At 31.9% G+C, this 22,628-nt stretch overlaps 1 protein-coding gene across 10 annotated transcripts in view; it reads right to left on the bottom strand.

Moving 5' to 3' along the window:
- Positions 1-22,628, bottom strand: part of RALGAPA1 (Ral GTPase activating protein catalytic subunit alpha 1) — a 224,815-nt gene that overhangs the window by 76,975 nt on the left and 125,212 nt on the right. For all 10 annotated transcript variants that reach the window (XR_014021551.1, XM_081290574.1, XM_081290575.1 and 7 more), the window contains 5 exons: positions 20,415-20,523; positions 18,353-18,463; positions 13,086-13,154; positions 8,696-8,830; positions 7,971-8,154 (listed from right to left, as the gene is read on the bottom strand). Coding sequence is in view for 9 of the 10 variants with exons in the window: in XM_081290574.1 (XP_081146700.1) it covers positions 7,971-8,154; positions 8,696-8,830; positions 13,086-13,154; positions 18,353-18,463; positions 20,415-20,523 (608 nt within the window). In the remaining variant the exon portion in view is untranslated. The remainder of the gene's footprint in view (positions 1-7,970; positions 8,155-8,695; positions 8,831-13,085; positions 13,155-18,352; positions 18,464-20,414; positions 20,524-22,628) is intronic.

Genomic DNA, 22,628 nt, shown 5'->3' with positions numbered 1-22,628 from the left:
TAGAAATAAAAAATATAAATGAGTGGGAATACTGCTGTTTCCTAGAAGTCATAGAAATAATAAAATGTCACAACAAATATGTATTTCATTACATTCTTAAAATCACTATCAAATATTTGAATAAATATTAATATTCATAACTTAGATCCTGTGTTTAGGAATGATGGTAAAGAGAGAAGAAAAACAAAACTTCAAAAAAACCCCAGTTATTTTACAAGAAAGCCCTTTAAAAAAATATTTATTTTTTAGTTATAGTTGGGTACAATACATTTTATTTATTTATTTATTTAAATTTTTATGTGGTGCTGAGGATTGAACCCAGGGCCTCGCACATTCTAGGTGAGTGCTCTACCACTGAGCCACAACCCAGCCCCAAGGAAGCCCTTTTTGAAATTTTTGCTAATGAATTCATAATTTAAACCAAAGCTTTTAAATGTATATCACTTTTGAAGGATCAAAGTATTAAAAATCAATCCCTTGAAATACTCTAAACACAAATTAAAAAGCCAATAAAATCTATCTTACTGATAAGTTTCTTATCTCATGAATAGATTCCAGATTCAGAGACATAGTTTACAGCACACTTTAAATGTCATTTAATTCTGGCTTTTACTGATGATGTAAAAGTGTTTCTGAGAAAAGTGATATTCCAATTAAACTTTAGGAGTCAGAATGAATTTAAACAGCAAGTCAGTATAGGTAGTATATGCCAAGGAAATATTATTTTAAAGGCAAAAATAGGGGCTCAGTGGTAGAGCATTTGCCTAGCACGTACGAGGCCCTGGGTTCGGTCCTTAGCACCACATAAAAATAAATAAATAAAATAAAGGTATTGTGTCCAACTACAACTAAAAACAAAAATTAAAAAAAGGAAAAATATTTGATGAGCCTGCTTATGTATTATATTTTTCTAAGGAATCTTCTGGGTCAGTGTTGTCTAGTCTAGCAGTTAGTTGTATGCAAAATCATTTTTTTCTTTCCTAAGTACATTAAGGAAAGCAAACAATGCACTTATGAGTAACTTTAAAAAGTTGAATGAAAGAATAAAATAAGAGAAATAATACAGTAGTTTGAGAGGCCTACACAGGCAAGAAACTTTATGTGAGGATTTAAAGAAGGGAGTTAACAAGGATGACAAAGGACACACAGAGGACACAAAATAGATAACAACTTGTCAAAGCCAACTAGTTAAACACTGCTAGTGTGATTCTGTGATCAAAGGAGGGCTGATGCAAAAGCTAGATCTGGATTGAGTGGTGTCAGAAGAACTGATTTGACAGTTATCTTGATACTTTCCCATTGAAGAAGTGAGAGTAGAGTTGTTACTGCTTAAGATGTATTATTAATTCATGTTAGAAGAGATGCTTAGTTTTGTAATATTTCTGTGGGTATGGTTAGTGTTCTTGCCTCTATTTAGTTTTAGACATAATTATGGAGTGATTATGTTTATTATTCTACCACAGTCAGAGTAATCTTGCCTGATAATATTTTCTATTCTCTGAAAGTTAATCAGTTAGGAACACTAGAGCTGAGCTGCCAGAATAAATATTATTTAAAAATATTCTGAACAGGCACAGTGGCACATACCTTGTAATCCCTGCTACTAGAAGGCTAAAGTAGGAAGATTTCAAGTTTGAGGCTGGCCTCAGAATCTTAGTAAGACCATATCTCAAAATTTAAAAACCTATAACATCTCTAGCAATTAGAGAAATGTAAATTAAAACTAAACTGAGATGTCATTTCGCTCCAGTCAGAATGGCAACTATCAAGAATACAAGTAACAATAAATATTGGTGAGGATGTGGGGAAAAAGGTTCACTTGTACATTGCTGGTGGGACTGCAAACAGGTACAACCACTCTGGAAAGCAGTACGGAGATTCTGCAGAAAACGTAGAATGGAATCACCATTTGACCCAGTTATTCCACTTCTCGGCATATACCCAAAGGACTTAAAATCAGCATACTATAGTGATGTAGCCACATCAAACTTTATAGTAGGTCAATTCACAATAGTTAAGTTATGGAACCAACCTAGGTACCCTTCAGTAGATGAGTGGATAAGAGAAAATGTGGTATAAATGCACAATGGAATACTACTCAGCCTTAAGGAAGAATGAAATTATGGCATTTACTGGTAAATGGATAGAACTGGAGGCTACCATGCTAATTGAAAAAATCCAATCCCCAAAACCCAAATGTTCTCCCTGATATTTGGATGCTGACACACATCAGCATATGTGGGGTTTGGGGGAAAAAGAGAAGTTCACTGGATTAGACAAAGGGGAATGAATGGAAGAGGGGGTGGGAATAGGAAAGACAGTAGAATGAATCAGATATAACTTTCCTATGTACATATATGAATACACAACCAGTGAAACTTATCATCATGTACAACTGCAAAAATGGGATCCTAATTAGAATAAAGTGTACTTCATGTATATATAATGTCAAAATACATTCTACTGTCCCATATATCTAAAAAAACAAATTAAAAAAATTTAGATATAGATGGACATAACTTATTCTATTTATTTATTTTTATGTGGTGCTGACAAGTGCTCACATGTGCTAGACGATCAATCTACTACTGAACCACTATCCGAGCCCCCCCAATTTTTTTAAAAGTTAAAAATCACACAGTGGCAGAGTACTCCTAGATTCAATTCCTAGTACTGTAAAACAAACAAACGAACAAGAATGTTCTGACTTATATAAAACAAAATCTCTAATTTTAAATATTTAATTTGATGACTTTCAGTAATTGTATTACCACCAACATAATCAATACATAGAAAAATTACATCATCAAAAAAGAATAAATTTTATGTAAACTATACCTCAATAAGCTTAAAAAAAAAGATCTACTAGGTTGCCCATTGCTAGTATTTCTCAAAAAGAATACTCAATAAAGAATAGTGTCACATTTTTAAGGATATAGCCCTTATGATTCAGAACTAATACTGGTTTTAGGAAGAGAGACCACAACTAAACCGCTGCTATGCCATTAATACTAACATGATCTTTTCCAACTCTGAAAAAGAAAAGTTTTTTTTAAGTCTTTTTAAAATTTTAAAATGTTACTAACAAATATTTAATCTTCCATTATTGGTCAATTTTTTATATCTATATACATGTAAGTATGAAAACTTGTTTCTTAGTATATGATCTATTTTTAAATTTATACTAGCTCTGAAAATCAGCCATTCAATACTAGAAGACAACAGTAAATGATTAACCTTAATTTAATCCTCCATTTTCAAGACTGTCACTGGATAATGAGAACAGGGGCGGATTCAATATAATGTCTACTTTCCCTTTTCTAATTGCAACTTAGAATATAATTATTCTCCACAGCATCAGTGTCTAATCTAGCTAGTGTTCCTCATTTTGCACATGGTTCAGAAAGGTAAGTGATTTACCTGCCTTAGTTTCACATCAGGGCTGGTCTTTTGCCTTCCAACTCTAATTTCTATACTACTTTCCCCTTTTGTTAAAATAACTTTTTCTTTGTAAGATATAGAACAATGAATTTAAAATGTATTTTTTCCTGTGTATAGAAACTTCATATAAAGTATTCCTTGGCATAAACACCAAATACATTTCTAGGATCAACTAAAAAAGTTCACCTAAATAAATCTAAATTGTGTTTAAATGGTAATAAAAATTAGAATTAATAATTTAAAATTTTTTGATGTAGAAATTTTTTTCTATACTTTATTCTCCCTTTTTTCCTATTGAGTGATATACATAAATGGATGACTCATTTTAAATAGTGAATCTTCTCTTCAGAACAAAAAAGTTTATATTCTTAACAAAGAAAAGAACAAAATTTAATAGAAATGATCACAGAAATGGATTCACAATTCCTGATTTTGGTTTGCTGTGATCATGAATAAATCAAAAACTCCCAGCCCCATTTTTCTGTAAAAACAACACAGACTCATTTGTAAAAGTGAATTAAAAACTCATGTACAAAGCTGAACATAACAGACACAGTAATTTTGAGCACATTATAAGTAAAATGCAATTTTTCTGAGTTCCTTTTTCAAACTTGCTTATAAATGCCAAGAATGAGCCAGCCTTTTCTCTAAAACAAACTCCAAAGCCCAGGTGCCAGTCCATCCTACACATCTTCTTTCCAAAGGAAGAGACAGTGGAAATGCAGTGTCAGAGCTTGTTAACAAATCTGTCATAATTATTAACACTGAAAACACTAAAAGGATTAACTTAAGATTCCAGATGTAGGTAAAATAATTGTTTCCCCTAAGTTGCACTCTAAATTCAGGATATATGCATATAGATGAAAGGTTAAAAATCTATTTGTTGATTTGGAAATTATATTTATTTAGACTTATTTTTGAGCTATAAAATAGAACAGACATCTTTTATACTTATCTTACTAAGATATAAAGAAGACATGAAATTCTCTAATTTAGAAATTCAAAATGAAATTTTAAAATAACCAACTTTGTGAGAATATGCAAAATGAAGATATCGATGCTTCTAAGGCTTTATGTAACTAGCATTCATTTAAATAAGTCTATTCAGGGTTGTCTTTTCAGATTGTCAGATTAAACAAACCCTACAGCATTTGCAGCAAACCCATAATTACCGATTATTATGGCATACAAAAGCAGCAAGATATAAAAAGCTGCTGCAATTCACTGCACTGTAATAGAACACGCAGAGGAAGTTAATTTTGGCAAAAGCTTTAAATATTAGCTTTTCATAATATGTATAGGTGAAACTATAATTAGGACAGAATGAATCCTTTGGAGCCTCCTTTCACTCTGACCCTGCAAATGATGACTTTTTGCTAATAAGACTACTGCCATTTGACAAAAAGCCAACTTCACTACCTTTCCTTATTCTTTAGTAAATTTAATAATTACAGCTACTCCTGCCAATAGTTCTCAAATCAGACTTGTTCAATCCAATACTGAGCTGATTAGGGACACTCTGTGTTTATAATTCATTGGCCGAAAAAGTACTTGAAGATGATGAAGCATGCCTTAGACAAGGGCACAATGATCAGTCATTTTCAACACATTACCTCCACCCCCCACCACAGCATGTAGTCACTACAGACCAGAGAATCACCTGCTGTTAGCTCATGGCTGTTCCTAAAAGATTATTCATTTATCTGGTCCTCAATACCTTTGAGGAACTCTAAAGGGAACAATTTAATACATTTAGAGAATAATATTTTATGGAGTATTTGGTATCAATATTAAGCCCATCTATTTACATCTTTTTCTCTGCTTCTTGTACAGTGACTGATATTGTACAGTAAAATTTGTATGAAACACATTAAAAACTTCCTTTTATATAAGTAAACTCCATTTACTGTACTGTTTAATAAATATGCTATCCTGTATTAAATCAAAACTTTATAATTTTACATCTGAAAAAAATGCAAAGAGCACTAAACTTTTCACAAAACTTTAAAATAAATGCCCTAATTTACAACGTCAAATCTAAAGAGATAAAAATTTTAAGTTGCTTATATCAATTACTGTCTACATTTTTTGCTATATTATACTGCCCAGTATATCTCTTTTATATCTGAATAATAATTTAAATCTTGTATTCCTATTTCATATGTTTATTTTTGTTCTAGACAAGCCAGTAGCAACTTATGGTCAAACCCCAAACTACAGCCTGAACTCTTTGACTTCTAACTTTGTATCTTCACTTTCATTGTATGTCATCAATCACTTATCATATTCACATCCTAGATATTTTAATCATTTATAACTGTTCTACCTTTGAAAATCAAACTCTTCCTTTATTGCCTACCTGACTACAATCTCCCAGCTAGTGATTTCTCAATTGTGTTTTGTGGTCCTTTTGTGGTCCATGTTTTATTAGTCATATGCAGAGCTTTAAAAAAACTCAGCAATCCTAGATTAATAAGTCAAAATCTCTATGGATGGGTTGGAAGCATCAATATTCTACTTAATACCAACTACATCTACTTTCTGATTTCCCAGATCACTCTTGATTTTTCCCAATTTATTAGTTACTTACTGGAAGCAGCTCATTCTTTACCAAGACTGGATTCCATAGCTAAACCATATACCAATATTCTAAAATGCATAGTTTCCTTGCATTTTGGTTACATCCACCTAACTAACTGTTGACTGGTGCAACCAAAAATTCTTGGTTTCCATTTTCTATTGGGCTCTCAATAAATCCTGTGAAATTCCTAATTTACTTCCATCTTCTTTTTCTTTCTATTCCCAGAGGAATGGCTAATCCTATATATCAATACTTTTCAGGTCATCTCCTCGGGGACTTCACCATTAATGATACCCTTCCCACTTAATTCCTTCTCAGCTTAAATAAATTCAACTCTCTTCATTCTTAAAATTTCCTTAACCCAAATTATCCTTTAGCTTAATTCACTTTTTGGTTTATTTTTTTTTTCTTTTTGTACCAGGGGTACTTAACCACTGAGCCATTTCCCAGCCCTTTTTTGTATTTTATTTAGAGACAAGGTCTCACTGAGTTGCTTAATGGTCTCACTGAGTTGCTTAGGTCTTAAGTTACAGGGACTGGCTTTCAACTTGCGATCCTTGTGCCTCAGCCTCCCAAGCTGCTGGGATTACAGGGTGCATCACCGTACCCAGTACTTTTTTCTTTTTCTTTTCTTTTCTTTTTTTTTAAAGTCAAGCTTCTTTAAACAATACTTTTCATGGAATGGCTCCAACTTCCTTATTTTCTGCTTCAATCCACAGTCTTCCCCTTTTCCTCCTACTTCTCTGTTGAAACTAAAGCAGATATATATGCCAGTCCTTCTGATTTTGACAAAAGTACATTTAACGCTATGACCAGCCTTTTTTCTTCTTTTTCTTCTTCTTTTTTAAAAAGCTATCTCCTCTATTAGTTTCTAAGAAATTATTCTCATAGTTTTCCTTCCTTTACAATGTTTTTTTCCTCAGAATCCACACACAAAAACATATCTACATCTGTTAAGACCCAGATATGCATATACAAGTTATTTCCATTAATCTTCACACAGATACCCAAAAGATATTACAAACTAAACCACCAAAACTGTTCTCATATTCTCTCCCAAACCTGTACTTTCTCTTATATTCTTGCTCTAGTTTGGAAAAAATCTAACCAATCTCCAAGTCAGAATCTAACCAGTCAGAAACCTGATATAGATTCCTCCTTTTCTCTAGCTTATCACAAAAGCCTTTTGACTTTACCTCCTAAGTATTCCTCAGATCTACTTTTCCTGTATATTTCTACTACCATTCGTTAGTAACTAAATGAAAAGTTTAGTATAAGCCTTCAGCAACTATTGCTTGGCCATTGCAATGGTCTCATGAGTAGACAGACGGTCTCCCTGCTTCTGTATTAACTACCCAATCAATCTAATATACCAGGTATCAGCAATCTTTTTCTGTAAAGGGTCAGAGAGCAAATACTTTCAGTTTTGTGAGCCATATGATCTCTGTTGTTACTCAATACTGCTGTTCTACAAAATAAACTCTGTAGAAATAATGTGCTTAAAAAATGTTTTTGCTTACTGAGTTCACGTGTACCAAGGACTGGGTAATGGGCTATACAGCAATAACCTTCTCAGTATTGGCATCAATTCTATAAGGAAAATAATATTATCTGCATTTTATAAATAAGGTAATAGTCACTTAGCAATTAAGTTAGAGTCAAAATTCAATACCAGGTCTGACTCCAAAGTTCTCTTATTCTATATAAATCCTGTATAAAATAAAAACTAAGAATAACTTGTCAGAAGCATAATGGAAAAACTATTACATATTAGTAATTGTGTATATGAACTTATTTCTTAATAAACATGTGCTATAATAACCAAGTTGTTTAGGTAAAACAACCACACAGTGAGGGATATTCTCCTTTGCCATAATTTCTTCCCATGGCCTCAAATCATATTTCGTAAGAACCCAAGCAATAATATTGATATGAAAATTCATTTTACCTTCTGTTACTGGTTGGAGTTTAGAAGATCGTTCTGAATCAGGGGAGTGTAGAGGTTCAGGCTCTTTCAGACTTTCCAAATGCATAAAAGGATCATAATCTACAGATGCCAAATCAGAAAGGCTTATTGGAAAGTACTTTGGATTGGTAAAACACTGCGCTCCATAAACACACCCATGTAAAACCTAAAAAACAAGGGAAAAGAATTACCAAGGTTTACCTTTAAATGAAAATAAAGAAAGATAAAAGAGAAAAACTGTCAAATGATAACCCAAGAGTTTGGCAAAATTTTTAAGGATTCTAAAAGTCAGGGCTTCAATCATGGTAAAGTTTAATATCTTTATTAGAGCCAAAAGAACAAGTGAAATTTAAATAGTGATTCTTATAGTCAACACAGATCTAACTCCCTTAAAAAATTCTGTATGTGGCTCAGTGGTAGAGTGCTCGCCTGGCATGCATGAGGCACTGGGTTCGATCCTCAGCACCACATAAAAACAAAATAATGTGTCCACCTAAAACTAAAGATAAATAAATAAATATTTTTTAAAAATTCTGTATGAAAACAATGGTGTCTTAGAAGGAAGAACTTTTAAATTATCTTGCTGTAGACTAAATCTATAAGAAAATATCTAGATCTGAACCAATAAAATGTTATACTAAAATGTTGTGTCTGTAGTTTTTAAAAATCCTTAACAGATAAATAATATAGCAAGTAAAAAAGTTTACCTTATAAATGCAATTGAGGACTGATTTTTCTGTTTTATCATTTTCTGTTCCTGTAGTATGTACTGGCTGGAGTAGTGTCTTTAGAGGTAAGGCCATGATCCAATCCAGAAGGCAGAGAAGTAAGGATACTACCAACTATAACAACAATAACAACAAAATCATTACAATTTCAAACTTACAAGAGCTCCTCAATAATTCACCTTCTTATTTTGGGGTTTCCAAAATTTATTTTAGGAACCATCAATCCTATTAATGTTACCTGATTTTTAAAATGTTGCCTATGGACATTATTGTGGGTTTTTCTTTCATATTTCAAGGAAAGCACAACAAAATCTTAAGCATAATAAGAACAATAATGTTAAAATTGATGGATCCAAAAACCTTAAGTTTCAAAGACTACAGATATTCAGAATGGCTCAGAGAATGCTTATCTGGCATATGTGACGCCCAGGGTTCAATCCTGAGCCCTAGGGAAAAAAAAACAAAAGAAAGACAGACAAGACAAATCAATTAACTACATTTACCTAATTATGCAAATACCAGTTAAAGGATTTGGTCCATACATTTTATAATCACTTCCACTTTCTTCTTCTAATCCTGCCAGAAAGACTACTTTATACAACTTTTAATTTTACTAAATGATTCACTAAATTAATCTTTTCACTGGATACTTGTAAACTATTGGATACTATAAACAACACTTTCATCCAAAACATGGTGCAAACTAGCAGTATCCATTTTATTGAATAAAGAATCACAAATAATAGTAAGAAATAAATAAAACGTCAAGAAATAAATTGACAATCAAATGTGACAATCAAGTGGCAATAAGAGATCTGCTGATATCTAGGGTTAAAGACCAACTAAAATTCAAGGAGTAATTCTGGCCTAAGTTGCCCAACATATACTCCAAAGGAACAATAAGAAATATAAAACATCACAAAACTCATTCTTTCCATATAACCAGAAGACACAGAATACCTACACTTCAAATTCTCTGTTAAGTAGAAAAATATATAGCAAATCCCAGGAATTTTTTTCCTATTGCAGACTTTCATGAAGAGGAACAGGGAAGTTTGGTAAAAACTGTAAGAAAAGATGGGAAGCAGCTGCAAACCTAAGACTGATCTATAACCAAGCCAGAAAGAAAAATTCCACCCTAAGTATGAGAACAATGAAAAAGTATACAGTACATCCAAGTATTGAGTAGAAAGAAGAGACTTAATAGTGCACACAAGAAAGGTAATGCTTTAAGAAGAGGAGAATGTTAAGAGCAAATGCATGCCAACCTGGGCAACATAATAAACCCCCATCTTAAAACACACACACACACACACACAAAAAAAAAAAAAAAAAAAAAAAAACCAAACAAAAAACCCACCAAAAAACAAAAAACAAAAAACCCTCAGGGCCTCCAGGCAAAAAAGAAAAATAACTTACAAGGGTAAGAGAATAAGACTGGCATCAGATTTTTCATAAACAATATACAAAGTAAGGCAGCATTTAAAAGACAAAACAAAATTTCAAGGAAAGCAAGTATGAGCTAAGGATTCCATATCTAGCCAAACTGCTTTTCAAGTATCAACAAGGTTGACAGAAAAAGTTTTACGTATTTAAGAGCTTAGAGAATTCTGTTCTCATGAGTCTATCTTGAAGAATAAAGATGAATTTTATCTAACCAAGAAGCTGACTGAGTAAACTTCAGGAAAAAACAAAACAAAACAAAAACAAGTTATAAATCTCAGTTATAGTTGTAAGAATTAAAAAAAGAAAAAAATGTGGAGATAAGTATGGAAAAATAAAAATTTGTTATGATTTATTTCTATAAGTTATACGTAGAAATAAAATAGTCAAAATTTGAGGCAGATGAAAAAAGAGATGAACTCATTTATTAATGTATATGGTAAAAGATAGATAGGAGTTAAACTTTTTAATTAAATAATTAAAAAACATTAAATAATCACAAACCAGATAGAATAAGGTTAAGTAAAAAGCAAGGTATGTGTGTGTTTATATAAATAACAAAAGTGCAGTTTCCTAAATATCAAGAACTTAAAAACAAATCAGAAAAAAGAAAATTCATCATGCAGAGAAACACAGAAAATATAAGATAATATGCACAATAATGATGATGACAAAATAACAGAGGCGAGACCCAAAATTTAAGTGGTATCAAAATGGGTTTAATTTGCTTAAGAGAGACAAAGACTTTCAGTTTGGCTTACAAATCAAGACCCAAGTATATTATATTCAAGGATACAGTTAAACAAAAAGATTCAGAAATGCTAAAATTAAAGGGATTGAACAAAGGTATACCAAGCAATTAAAATAAAAAATTAAAATGCTAAAAGCTATAATTCAAAATGAAGATAAAGTATTTGTCACTATCTATGTATCAACACCTTACAAATTAAAACTATAAGCCACACAAGGAAATCAAGAAACTTCAAGTAGATTAGGGAAAAAAATAAAATACAAAAATATAAAAAATGTAAATGAATTTCTTGTTTTGCTGGCATCCCATCCGCAAGATATCTAACAATGTATATGCAAATATTTTAAAATCAAAAAATATCCAAAATTAAAAACACTCCTGAGCTGGGTGTGGTGGCACATGCCTGTAATACAAGCAACTCCAAAGGCTGAGGCAGGAGAATCACAAGTTCAAGGCCAGCCTGGGCAACTTAGCAAGACCCTGTCTCAGAATAAAAAACAGGATGTAACTCAGTGGTAAACCACCTCTGGGTTCAATAGCCAGTACCACAAACAACAAAACAAACAACCCTCCTAAAACAACAATAAAGAAAACCCACTTCGGTTCCTAAGCATTTCAGATAAGGAAAACTCAATCTCTATATGACTCTTTTAAAAATGAAGACTGTGTTTACCAAGAACTGTACAATCTGTCTACGTGGAGTTTTAACTGGATATGAAGGGAACAAATTAAAAATTTTGAGGTAATCTAATGAAATCAGTGATTTGAAAGACAGCAGAAATAACATGGCAAAAATAAAAGTGTAAAAGGTATGTAGTCCACACAACAAAGAAACTGGGACTAGGTACAAAAACATGAAACATTCCAAATTGTACAAATTAATGGGAAGACCATAAGAAGTAAATAAAGCATACTTGAGATTTCATGCAATACAAGATGACTAAGAAGAGGTATCAACACTAATAACTGCAGAACAGAATTCAGAATTGGGATGTCACAAGGAAAAGAAACAGAATAATTTTCAGAGTTTTTTTTTTTTTTTGTAATGGGGATTGAACCCAGTGTTGTTTAACCTCGGAGCCACATACCCACTCCCTTTTATTTTTTTATTTTGAGACACGGTCTCATTAAATTGCTTAGGTCCTTGCTAAATTGCTGAGGCTGGCTTTGAACTTGAGATCCTCCTGCCTCAGCCTCCCAAACTGCAGAGATTACAGGTGTGCACCACTAAGCCCAGAGTAGAGAAAAAATTAACAGAATCCAAAAGTAGCCTGTCTAACACAACTTTGTGCAATGATGGAGTTGTTGAGTATTTGAAATATGTAAATGTGGGATTAAATTTTCAATGTAAATTCTTAATTTAGTTCAATTCTAATGTAAAGCCACATGTGTTTAATACCTACCACATCAGGCAGCATAAATCTAGTCTCCATATATTATATATAACATCTAGTATATAATTGAACAACAGGAAAATGGAACCCAGGCAAGAGGAAAAACATTCAATAGGAAGAGACTCTGTGGTGACCCAGATATAAGATTTAGTAAAGACTTTAAAATAATTACGATAAGTATGTTGAGTCTTCAAAAAAAGATGCAAGTTACTGATAAAGAAATGTGGAATTTAATAAAAGCATGAAAACATTAAAAGACACCACAGAGAAACTCTAGAACTGATAAATACAATATCTGAGTAATTAAAGGACCTCATGAATTTATGAAAGTAAATCCCATCTTGTAGAACTCTTTGATGTCTTCTCCTCTGTACCTATCTCTATGTATTTTACATACTTTGCTTACTAGAAATATCTTTATTTTCCACCAGAAACAATTTTACAAACTCAAGTGGCTCTCTTCAGGGGTAATGAATTCTTAAGAATTAATCTTCAGGTATAATTTGGCAGGATATAGTAAAATAATTATAAGTGGACAGAATGTTTCCAGGGTTCCTCACAACCCTGTGATTCAAAGATTTTATCAAATGGCCTCAAATTTAAACTAAAACATAATTTAGCTATACTTAAATAATGGGAAGACATATTTCACACTATAATTTACTGTGAACACAAGGTGAATAAATTCATATCATGTAGTTACATATGCCTTTGCAAAATTAACAAAATACAAGTATTTTAAACTAGAAGACCACATATTAAATATCAAAATTTAAATTACCCTTTTGTCCATTTCATATGATGAAGCTTCTGTACTTGGCAAAAGGTGGGTGATAGTAGCTATTAGGATCTGTATGTGAAAATAAGTAAGTTCAAAATATGTTAATGATACATTTTAAAAATTAATTGTTATATGCTAAAGTGATGTAAAAGCTACTGCTGCAAATTTTTCCTAAATGCATTATTTAAATATATTACCCTAATATATACATTGCTTTTTAAGGGTAATTTATTTAATAAATAATCTTTTCAAGTACACTTACTTATCAATCATTTAAAATCTTCATGTATAGAAGTTACATATATATTTTGCCAACTACACATAATTTCATTCTATTCAATTATGAAAGTGGATCAATGCATATAAGTACACAATTATGTTCAAAAAAATCAGAAGATACAGATAAACAAAGATTTACAAAAATCATTGCAATCAATCAGATCAAGAAATTACTGTCTTTCCAGATCTTCCTATACAGGTTGAGCACTTCTGATTTTAAAATCCAAAAATACTTCAAAATCCAAACCCACTGGAGTACTAACATGCACTCAAGAAACTATGTGTTTTGAAGCATTTCAAATTTTTGGATTAGGGATGCTCAATTGGCAAACTCTATGCAAATATTCCAAGTTCAAAAGAACTCTGAATCTGAAACACTTGGGGTCAGAAACAAATACATGCTTAAAAAAATTTGTATCTTTTTCAATTTATGTATATTATACACATTAATCTAAAATAGGGAACATGAAGTAATAAAAAAGAAAGATATTATTAAAATGAGGCAAAAGAGATTATTAAAAAAATGTATCAGGGGCTGGGGATGTGGCTTATGGTCGAGTAACCCTGAGTTCAATCCCCAGTACCAAAAAAAAAAAAGTATTAGAATAAATTTTTATTATACTTTTATTGCATATTTTTAAAATTTACTGTTTCATGAATTAAATAGAAAACTTTTTCTAAATATATATTAAGAACTCAAAAAGCTCAATAGCAAGAAAACAAATAACTCAAATTACACAATAAGCAAAACACTTGAATAGACATTCCTCAAAAGAAGGCCTATGAAAAGTCAAGTATATGAAAAAATGCTGAACATCACTACTTATCAGAGAATTGCAAATCAAAACCAGAATGAGAGCTGGGGTATAGCTCAGTGGAAAAATGTGTGCATAGTGTTCACGAGGCTCTGAGTTAAATTTCTAGTACTAAACAAACAAAAAATACATAATGGGATATCACCACACTCCAGTCAGAATGGCTATTATAAAAAGGCAGAGATAATGAATGTTGGTGAGGAGGTGGAAAAGGGGAATTTTTATACACTGATGGGAATGTAAATTAGTACAACCACTGTGAAAAACAGTAATAAAAATAGAAAACCAGGGTTGGGGCTGTAGCTCAGTGGGAGAGTGATTGCCTAGCACATGGGAGGCATTGGGTTTGATCCTCAGCACCACATAAAAATAAAGGTATTGTGTCCATCTACAACTAAAAATATTTTTTTTAAATAGAAAACTAGCATTAAAAATTAAAAATTGATGGGGCTAGAGTTGTGGCTCAGTGGCAGAGTACCTAGAGTGCCTAGCATGTGTGAGGTACTGGGTTCAATTCTTGGCACCACAAATAAATAAACAAAATGGGGGTCCATTGACTGTTAGAGTCTGTAAACAAGTCAGGATGGTGCCTGGCAAATGTTAGAGTCTGTAAACAAGTCTGGATGGCGCCTGGCATTTTGCCAGAGGGAGTGGTTTATGAAGTAACGCCAGTGAGCCATTAAGTGTGGAGATTTCTTATTGGTTGACTGATGTATCTAGTTTATGTTAATTAAGATAAGCTGTGTGGAATATATATATATACCCCTCCTGTCCTACAATAAACGACTCCTACTCCTGTTGTATCAATGTACACAAGTTGTTCGTCATCCCCCCGGTTATTTTGCTGCAGCCGGACTGCGGCAATTGACAACTAAAAAATATTTTTTAAGAAATTAAAAACTGAACTACCATATGATCTAGCCATCTCTCTCTATTGGGTGTAACTCCAAAGGAAACAAAATTGGAATGTGGAAGAGACAACACCTGCACTCCCATCTTCACTGCAGCACTAAGCTATGGAATCAACCTGAGTGTCCATCAACAGAAGAATGGATAAAGAAAATGTGCTGTATGTATACACAATGGAATACTATTCAACCATAAAAAGATAAAATCCTATCATTTTAACAATATGGATGAACCTGGAGGACATTGTTAAGAGAAATAAGTCAAGCATAGAGACAAATATCTCATGATTTCACTTCTATGTAGAATCTAAAAAAGATGATCTTGTAGAAGTCGAGAATAAAACAGTAGTTACTATTGGAAGGGGAGAGTAGGGGTGTGGGAAGGACAGACAGAGCTTGATTAACATGTACAGTGTTAAGATTAGACAGGAAAATAAATTCTGGTATTTTATTGCACAGGAGGGTAACAATAGCTAACAATAATGCAGTTTTTCAAAAGCTAAAAGTGAGGATGTTCAATGTTCTCACCACAAAAAATGATAAATGTTTAAGGTGATGGATATGCTGACAACCTTAATTTGATCATTATACAATGTATACATATATTGAAAAACCATACTATAACCCATAAATATGTGCATTTAATTTCCTCAACTCAAATGTAAAATTTAAACAATTAAATATGCTTTTTACAGAACAAGGCTTTTCTCCCCAGTTGAATCTAGTATTTTGGGTGCACTTGCTTCACACTGGTAATAAAACTAGGCTTTTACCCATAATTCTGTGAATAGGTAACCATTAGTGAAATAATTCAGTATTCTGTGATTTTATTTCTTCAACTACAGGTGGGGAGTAATAACTATTATAGGCTCTGGCCACTATAAAATATAGTAGAACAATTTGCACAGATATATTATTAAATGTTTGTAATATATAGGTTGATGAAGAAAATAAAGAAAAGCATATGGAGGCTTTCATATTGAAAAAAAAGTGTTTAAAGAACCACCTTAATTTTTACACAGAATATCAATCTTTAGTGGTTAAATTTTCCAAAGGTTTCAAAATTTCAAATGTTTTATTATTAGACACACAAATGTACATTCACATTCAGTCACTGTGTCCCACATAACATAATAACAGCTGCATTTATTAACATTTATATTTCATCACTTATAAGCCAAAAAAGTGCTAAGTACTTTACATGTAATTTTTTCATTTAGCTTTTTTCCTACCACTGAGCTAAATCCCCAGGACTTTTAAAAAAAATTTCACACATGGTCTCACAAAGTTGCTGAGTCTGACCTCAATTTACAATCCTCCTTCCTCGGGCTCCCGTTGGCTTTAGTCTTTAAAGCAACCTGTGAGGTAAATTTTCATCCTAGATATGAAGTGTTCAGTTTTCAGTGGGCTTAGTAACTTGTCAACAGTTTAAAAGTCAGTACACAGCAGAGTAAGTGGTTAATTAAATCCAGGTGCTCCCAAACCAAATCTCTTAACCATAAACTATTTCAAGTCAATAGATACTAAATATTTTCTACATAAAAATCACCCTAGACATAAGATAGTAAAGATAAAAAATATGTTAAGGACCCTAAAATTTTATACATGATTATTTGGTCTCATTCAAATTTTTAATGTGCATGTTAAAAATGTAGTTATATGTTTATTGTATTTTCATTATAAGTTATATTTTTATAAATTATTACTTTGATGCATTAAGTACAAAAATTGTTCTAAATATACTTTATATAGGAAAAGGCTTTATTCACTATTCTGTTATAGAGACTAATGAGTGACATGCATGAGTGAGGAAAGCTTGTACTTCAGATTCTCAGACTTCGTTAGAATTCTGTTTCTGTCCTGTTAGTTTGTGACTTTATATAGTTACTAAGCCTTTAATTCCCTTATTTTAAAAAAGTGAGGTAGGAAGGGAATAATCTTCTACCTCAAAAAATATGTAAGAATTAAATAAAATATTTATGAAAAGTTACTGATAGGGTGACTGGTAGATGGTAAGGTGATCAATAAATATTTGTGTTCACCTTTCCTAGAAATGTTATAAGAATACAAAGATAAAAAAGATAAATTCTGATTAGGAAGATCAGACAGGAAATTCTATTTTTTTTGAGGAGATGGTATTTAAGCAAATTACTGAAAGATAAGGGGATAGAGAGAAGTAAACCATTTCAGATAAAAGGAAGAAAGAGTATGTTTAAGCAATGGTAAGCATATTCAGTTGCCTAGACAACATGGAACTTCAAAGAGATCTGCAGGATTCTGGAAAGGCAGGTTGGGTCCTTGCCTGGAGGTTTTGAATTCACACCTAAAAACTGGGATCTATTTTATAGTAAAAAAAAAAAAAAACCCAGAGATTTTGTTCCTATTTTTTTCAGGTAAGTGACATGATAAAAGTCATATGAATGCGGGGCTGGGGCTGTAGCTCAGTGGCACAGCGCTTGCTGAGCATGTGTGAAGCATTGGGTTCAATCCTTAGTGCCACACAAAAACAAATAAATAAAATAAATGTGTTCTGTCCATCTACAACTACAAAAAATAAAATAAATTTTAAAAAGTCATATGAATATGAATTATGACTTGTAGGAAAAGACTGTACAGGAGAGAAGGCTACTGTAATATCTCACAGAAAAAAATAATAAAGAGCTGAAATATGTTAGGTGTTGTAGAAAATACGAGAAACAGTAAAAAAATAATTAGGATGAAAAAATAACAATCTCATAAATGATTGACGGAAAAAGAAAAAAGAATAATGCTTTGATTTAAGTAATGGAAGTATGGCATGTTTTCCTCACCTGAGAGAGTAAAGGAAGCAGAATATACATTTGCAAAGACAATGGCATAAAAAGTTTACATGTAGTATTTCATTTTCAATACTATTAATAAGTGAAATTTATAATAAATTCTTTTTTAATGATTTTACTTTGAAAACCAGGAACACAAGTTTCTTTTTTTTTTTAAAAAAAAAAAAAACCACCTTTTTTTATATATAATATTTATTTTTTAATTCTCGGCGGACACAACATCTTTGTTCGTATGTGGTGCTGAGGATGGAACCCGGGCCACACGCATGTCAGGCGAGCGCGCTACCGCTTGAGCCACATCCCCAGCCTGCAAGTTTCTAACATAAACACAATGAGACAGGATCTTTGATATTACAAAAAAGCATGCAAAAATTTTTTAAACTTATTGAATAATTTTATATCTACATCTAAGAATATCTCTAAAAAAGAAATGAGAAACTACTTACTTGAATAATTTTCAAGGGAGAATCAGGTTGGTAAATTTGAAGTCTAGGTACATAATGAACCAGCATGTGAAGCATGCTGCAAGCCACTTGGGCTACTGTTTTATTCGTAAACTGCAATAACAAGAATAAATCATTGTTTAATATAAAGTTTCTTCATGATACTCTGGTTTCTTTTCAGATTCTATAAATCTTTGGCCTTTTATTAAGAAATTTCTTCATGAACTATTTATTCATCAGTGCATTAGCTGACTAAAAAATTTTAAATTTCATACGTATTTTTTTGGTCATCATACATTTTATAAGCGTTTATTAAAATCTTAGGAAGATAAGCCTTCAATTGCAAAATTTAAAAAAAAGTCACAATACATTCCAAAAACATATACACTTTTACTTTTTCTTTGTAATGTTTGACTGTCCTCATTAAACTTTATTAAGTGTTTTCTTACCTGAATTTCTGCACTAGTCTCTAATTACTAATCTTGTTATCAATTTTTCTACTGTTTGTTTGAATGTACTCTTTACAATATTTCCAAATTAAATTTCTAAAGTATTGTTTGATCCTGGCATTCTCTATACTTAAAACTCTCAGATGACTCTCCAATAGCATTATAGTTTGGATATAAGGTGTCCCCCAAATGCACCTGTGTAATGCAGGAATATTCAGAGGTTAAAATGATTAGATTATGGAAGCCCTAACTAATTAGTCCATTCTAATTTGAATGGAATAACTGGGTGGTAACTGTAGAAAGGAGGTGGGATATGGCTGAAAGAGACAGGTCATTGAGGGGCATACCCTAGAACAGTTATTCCCTGTGACTCTCCCTCACATCACCCCACTACTTCTGGCCTCCATGAGCAGAACAGATTCCCTCTGCCTCTCCCTTTCACCATGTTTTGCCTCACCATGGGCCCAGAGCAATGGTGTTGGTCAACCATGGACTAAATCTCTGAAACCATAAGCTAAAAATAAACTTTCCTTCTCTAAGAAGTTCTTGACAGATATTTGGATCACAATGATGAAAAGCTGACTAACATAAATGACATAAAGTCAAGCTTTTTATGCTTATCTATGTCCAAATTTCACTCTCTCAAGTTCCAAATTTTTTCCAAAAATTTCTCTGATATCTAAGACAAAATTTCTGCTTCCTCCAAACTGCAGTTCAAATGCACCATTCATCTAGTATTCTTAGCTTTACCTACTTTGTTAACAGTTATTTTAATCTTTTCAGTTATATCTACATCTGTCTATCTATATCTTGAAGCTAGTATTTTTTTTCATTACATTATCCTTTACTTTGCCTAGCAAAGTGCCTGACTATGGTACATATTCAGAAATACCTGTCAGATAAATACTATTATTATTCAAAAATATTTATTAGGTAAATTTTATGTTTAAACACATACTTATTCAAATTTTTAAGACAAAATAATATCAAGCATCCTCTGATTAAAAAAATATCCATTTATCAATTAAGGTTCTCTAAATCTTTACTACTTCTGAAAAACATCTTATTCTGGGGAGGGCGGGAAGAAATGCTGGGGAGTGATATTGGCCAAATTACATTGTTATATTGTGTGCATGTATAAATATGTAACCATAAATTCCGTCAATATGTACAACTATTATGCACCAATAAAAAATGTGGAAAAAAATCTTATTCTGGTTACAAAAGAGGGCATTTGAATGATAAGCCAAGAGTTGAATAGCTCAAGAATTTCATAAATGTTAAAAATCAAGAGTAAGTTACAAAAATACTAGTTAAAAAAACAAACAAAAAAATTCCTTTATGTCTTAAAGGACTGGTTTCCTTCTTAGGAGTCATCCATATGTATTTTAAGGAAAAATTCAAATACAAAAGAAGTTGTATGGTAGGTTTCCTACTTAGTAACATCTCCAGGCTGGGACCATTCTTAAATCATTCTTAAAGTTTCAGGATCAAGGAAAAAATGTAATAATGAAGACATTTATTATAAATTATTCAAGAGCACAAGATAAAATTAACATTTAGAGAAAAAAATAACTATGCATTCTTAATAAATGTCACTAAAAAGTTGTCTTTACCTTTAAGGAAACACAAATTACATTCAGAGCTTCTTTAATTTGAGGATGATGAGACTCATGGACTAGTTCTTCACAAATCCAAATACCTAAACTGCAAAGTGCTACACATCTGCAAAAAAGGCAACAAACAATGATACAAATAAAAGAGAAGGAGTCTTTCAGTAAAATGAAATCACCACCACACCAATCAAGTGACACAGAATGAACACGCACTGTGTAAGTGATTTAATAAATTTGTTATTCTATTGGTGATTAAGGAAGAGAAGAGGGGGAGCCTAACCCTTAAATCCTAAAATGAATTTTCTATTATAATCTACTACCAAGGTCATAGGGTCAGATAACACATGGCATCTTTCTAACAAACCCATGTTAATAAAATGACAAAACTGTAAGGTTTTCCAAACAAATATTTAACCTGCTTTCAAAAGGAAAGAGTATAATTTTATTGACTGGCAACAGTAAAATGAATTTAAGTAAAAACATGAAGTTGATGGAGTAAGTAAAATACTATTGTTGTACCTTTTAAATTGAACACAACTGGCCACAAATTCTTTTAAAAACTATTTGAAAACACAAAATTCATATAATTTACAAAGTATTTCCACAAAAACAGGACTTGTAGAATTTTTATTCTGTTCTCTAATGTCTGGCAACAACTTCAACTGAGTTTCAGTTTGAGGGAGTTAAATCTGATAATCTGAATCAGGAAGAATTTTATCAGCATGTTCAAGTTCAGGATTCTGATAAAGTATATAATGGTTCTAAGTACAAAAAAAATATTTTTCTACTCGAACACAGCAGATCAGTCTCTTCTCACAGTGTAAAGTGCTAGAGTACTACTAAACTTTTTACTATTAAAACTGCCAAAAAGTCTTCATAGTAAAGTCAACTGCTTTATTTCTTCCCTACTGTTGTCTACCCATAAATTCTAGGTAATATTCATAATCAGTTTCAAGTTTAGCAATGGAAATACCTATAGTTCTAAAACAACAATAAACTCCGAAGTACAGCAAAGCTCTCCATGGATTCAACTAACTAAAGGCAGAGGCTGGAGTACAAATGCTGAACAATTTTTGTTGTAACAAGAGGTAAGAACGGGATGTTTCTATTTTTTGTTTGTGTTTTTGCTTTTGTATGTACAGAATTTTCTCCCTTTTCCAAATTGTCAAGATAATCAAGATTATTCACATTACTCCTGCTCAGATTTTGGAGTATAAGCTTCTAAAAAGAGGTCCATTACACAAAGGTATAGAAAAACAAGTTCAATTTCTGAGGTTGTTCAACACTCAAACAAGCTGTTATGTTAATCATTCCTTGATCTACATCTGAGCAGCTGTTTTAGTTTTCCACATTCTTTCACTTAAGAATCAACATAGTTTAAAAGAAAAAAGAGATTTAGGATCCTAAGCTCTATGTTCAATCCTGGTTCTGCCACTTACTAATTATGCATCAATGGAAAGAGAGCAGAATGAATTGGACATAACTTTCATATGTTCATATATGAGTACACTACCAGTAAAACTCCATATCATGTACAACCACAAGAATGCGATCCTAATTAGAATAAATTACACTCCATGTATATATAATATGTCAAAATACACTCTACTGTCATGTATATCTAAAAAGAACAAATAAAAAAAATAAAAAGTTATTTAAAAAATAATACATTTACTCATGCATTGTTGGTGGGACTGCAAATTGGTACAAGCACTCTAGAAAAAAGTATGGAGATTCCTCAAAAAAACAGGAGTGGAACCACCTTTTGACCCAGTTATTCACTCCTTGATATATATTCAAAGGATTTAAATTCAGCACACTACAGTGACATAGCCACATCAATTTTATAGCAGCACAATTCACAATAGTTAAGCTCTGAAGCCAACCTAGGTGCCCTTCAACAGATGAATGGATAAAGAAAATGTGATATAATTTATATCTATATCTATATCTATAATATATATATATATATATATATATATATCAGCCTTAAAAAAGAAATATATATAATGAGTGTGTGTGTGTGTATATATATATATGTGTGTGTGTGTGTGTGTGTATATATATATATATGTGTGTGTGTGTGTATATATATATGTGTGTGTGTGTGTGTGTGTGTGTATATATATATATATTTATCAGCCTTAAAAAAGAATGAAATTATGGCATTTGCAGGTAATGTGGCAAAATATCATGCTAAGCAAAATAAGCCAA

Source organism: Spermophilus citellus, assembly GCF_964194105.1.
Source record: "Spermophilus citellus genome assembly, chromosome: 4".
Classification (NCBI taxonomy): domain Eukaryota; kingdom Metazoa; phylum Chordata; class Mammalia; order Rodentia; family Sciuridae; genus Spermophilus; species Spermophilus citellus.
Note: the sequence above shows the minus strand (reverse complement) of the source record. Positions and strands in the feature narration are given on the sequence as shown.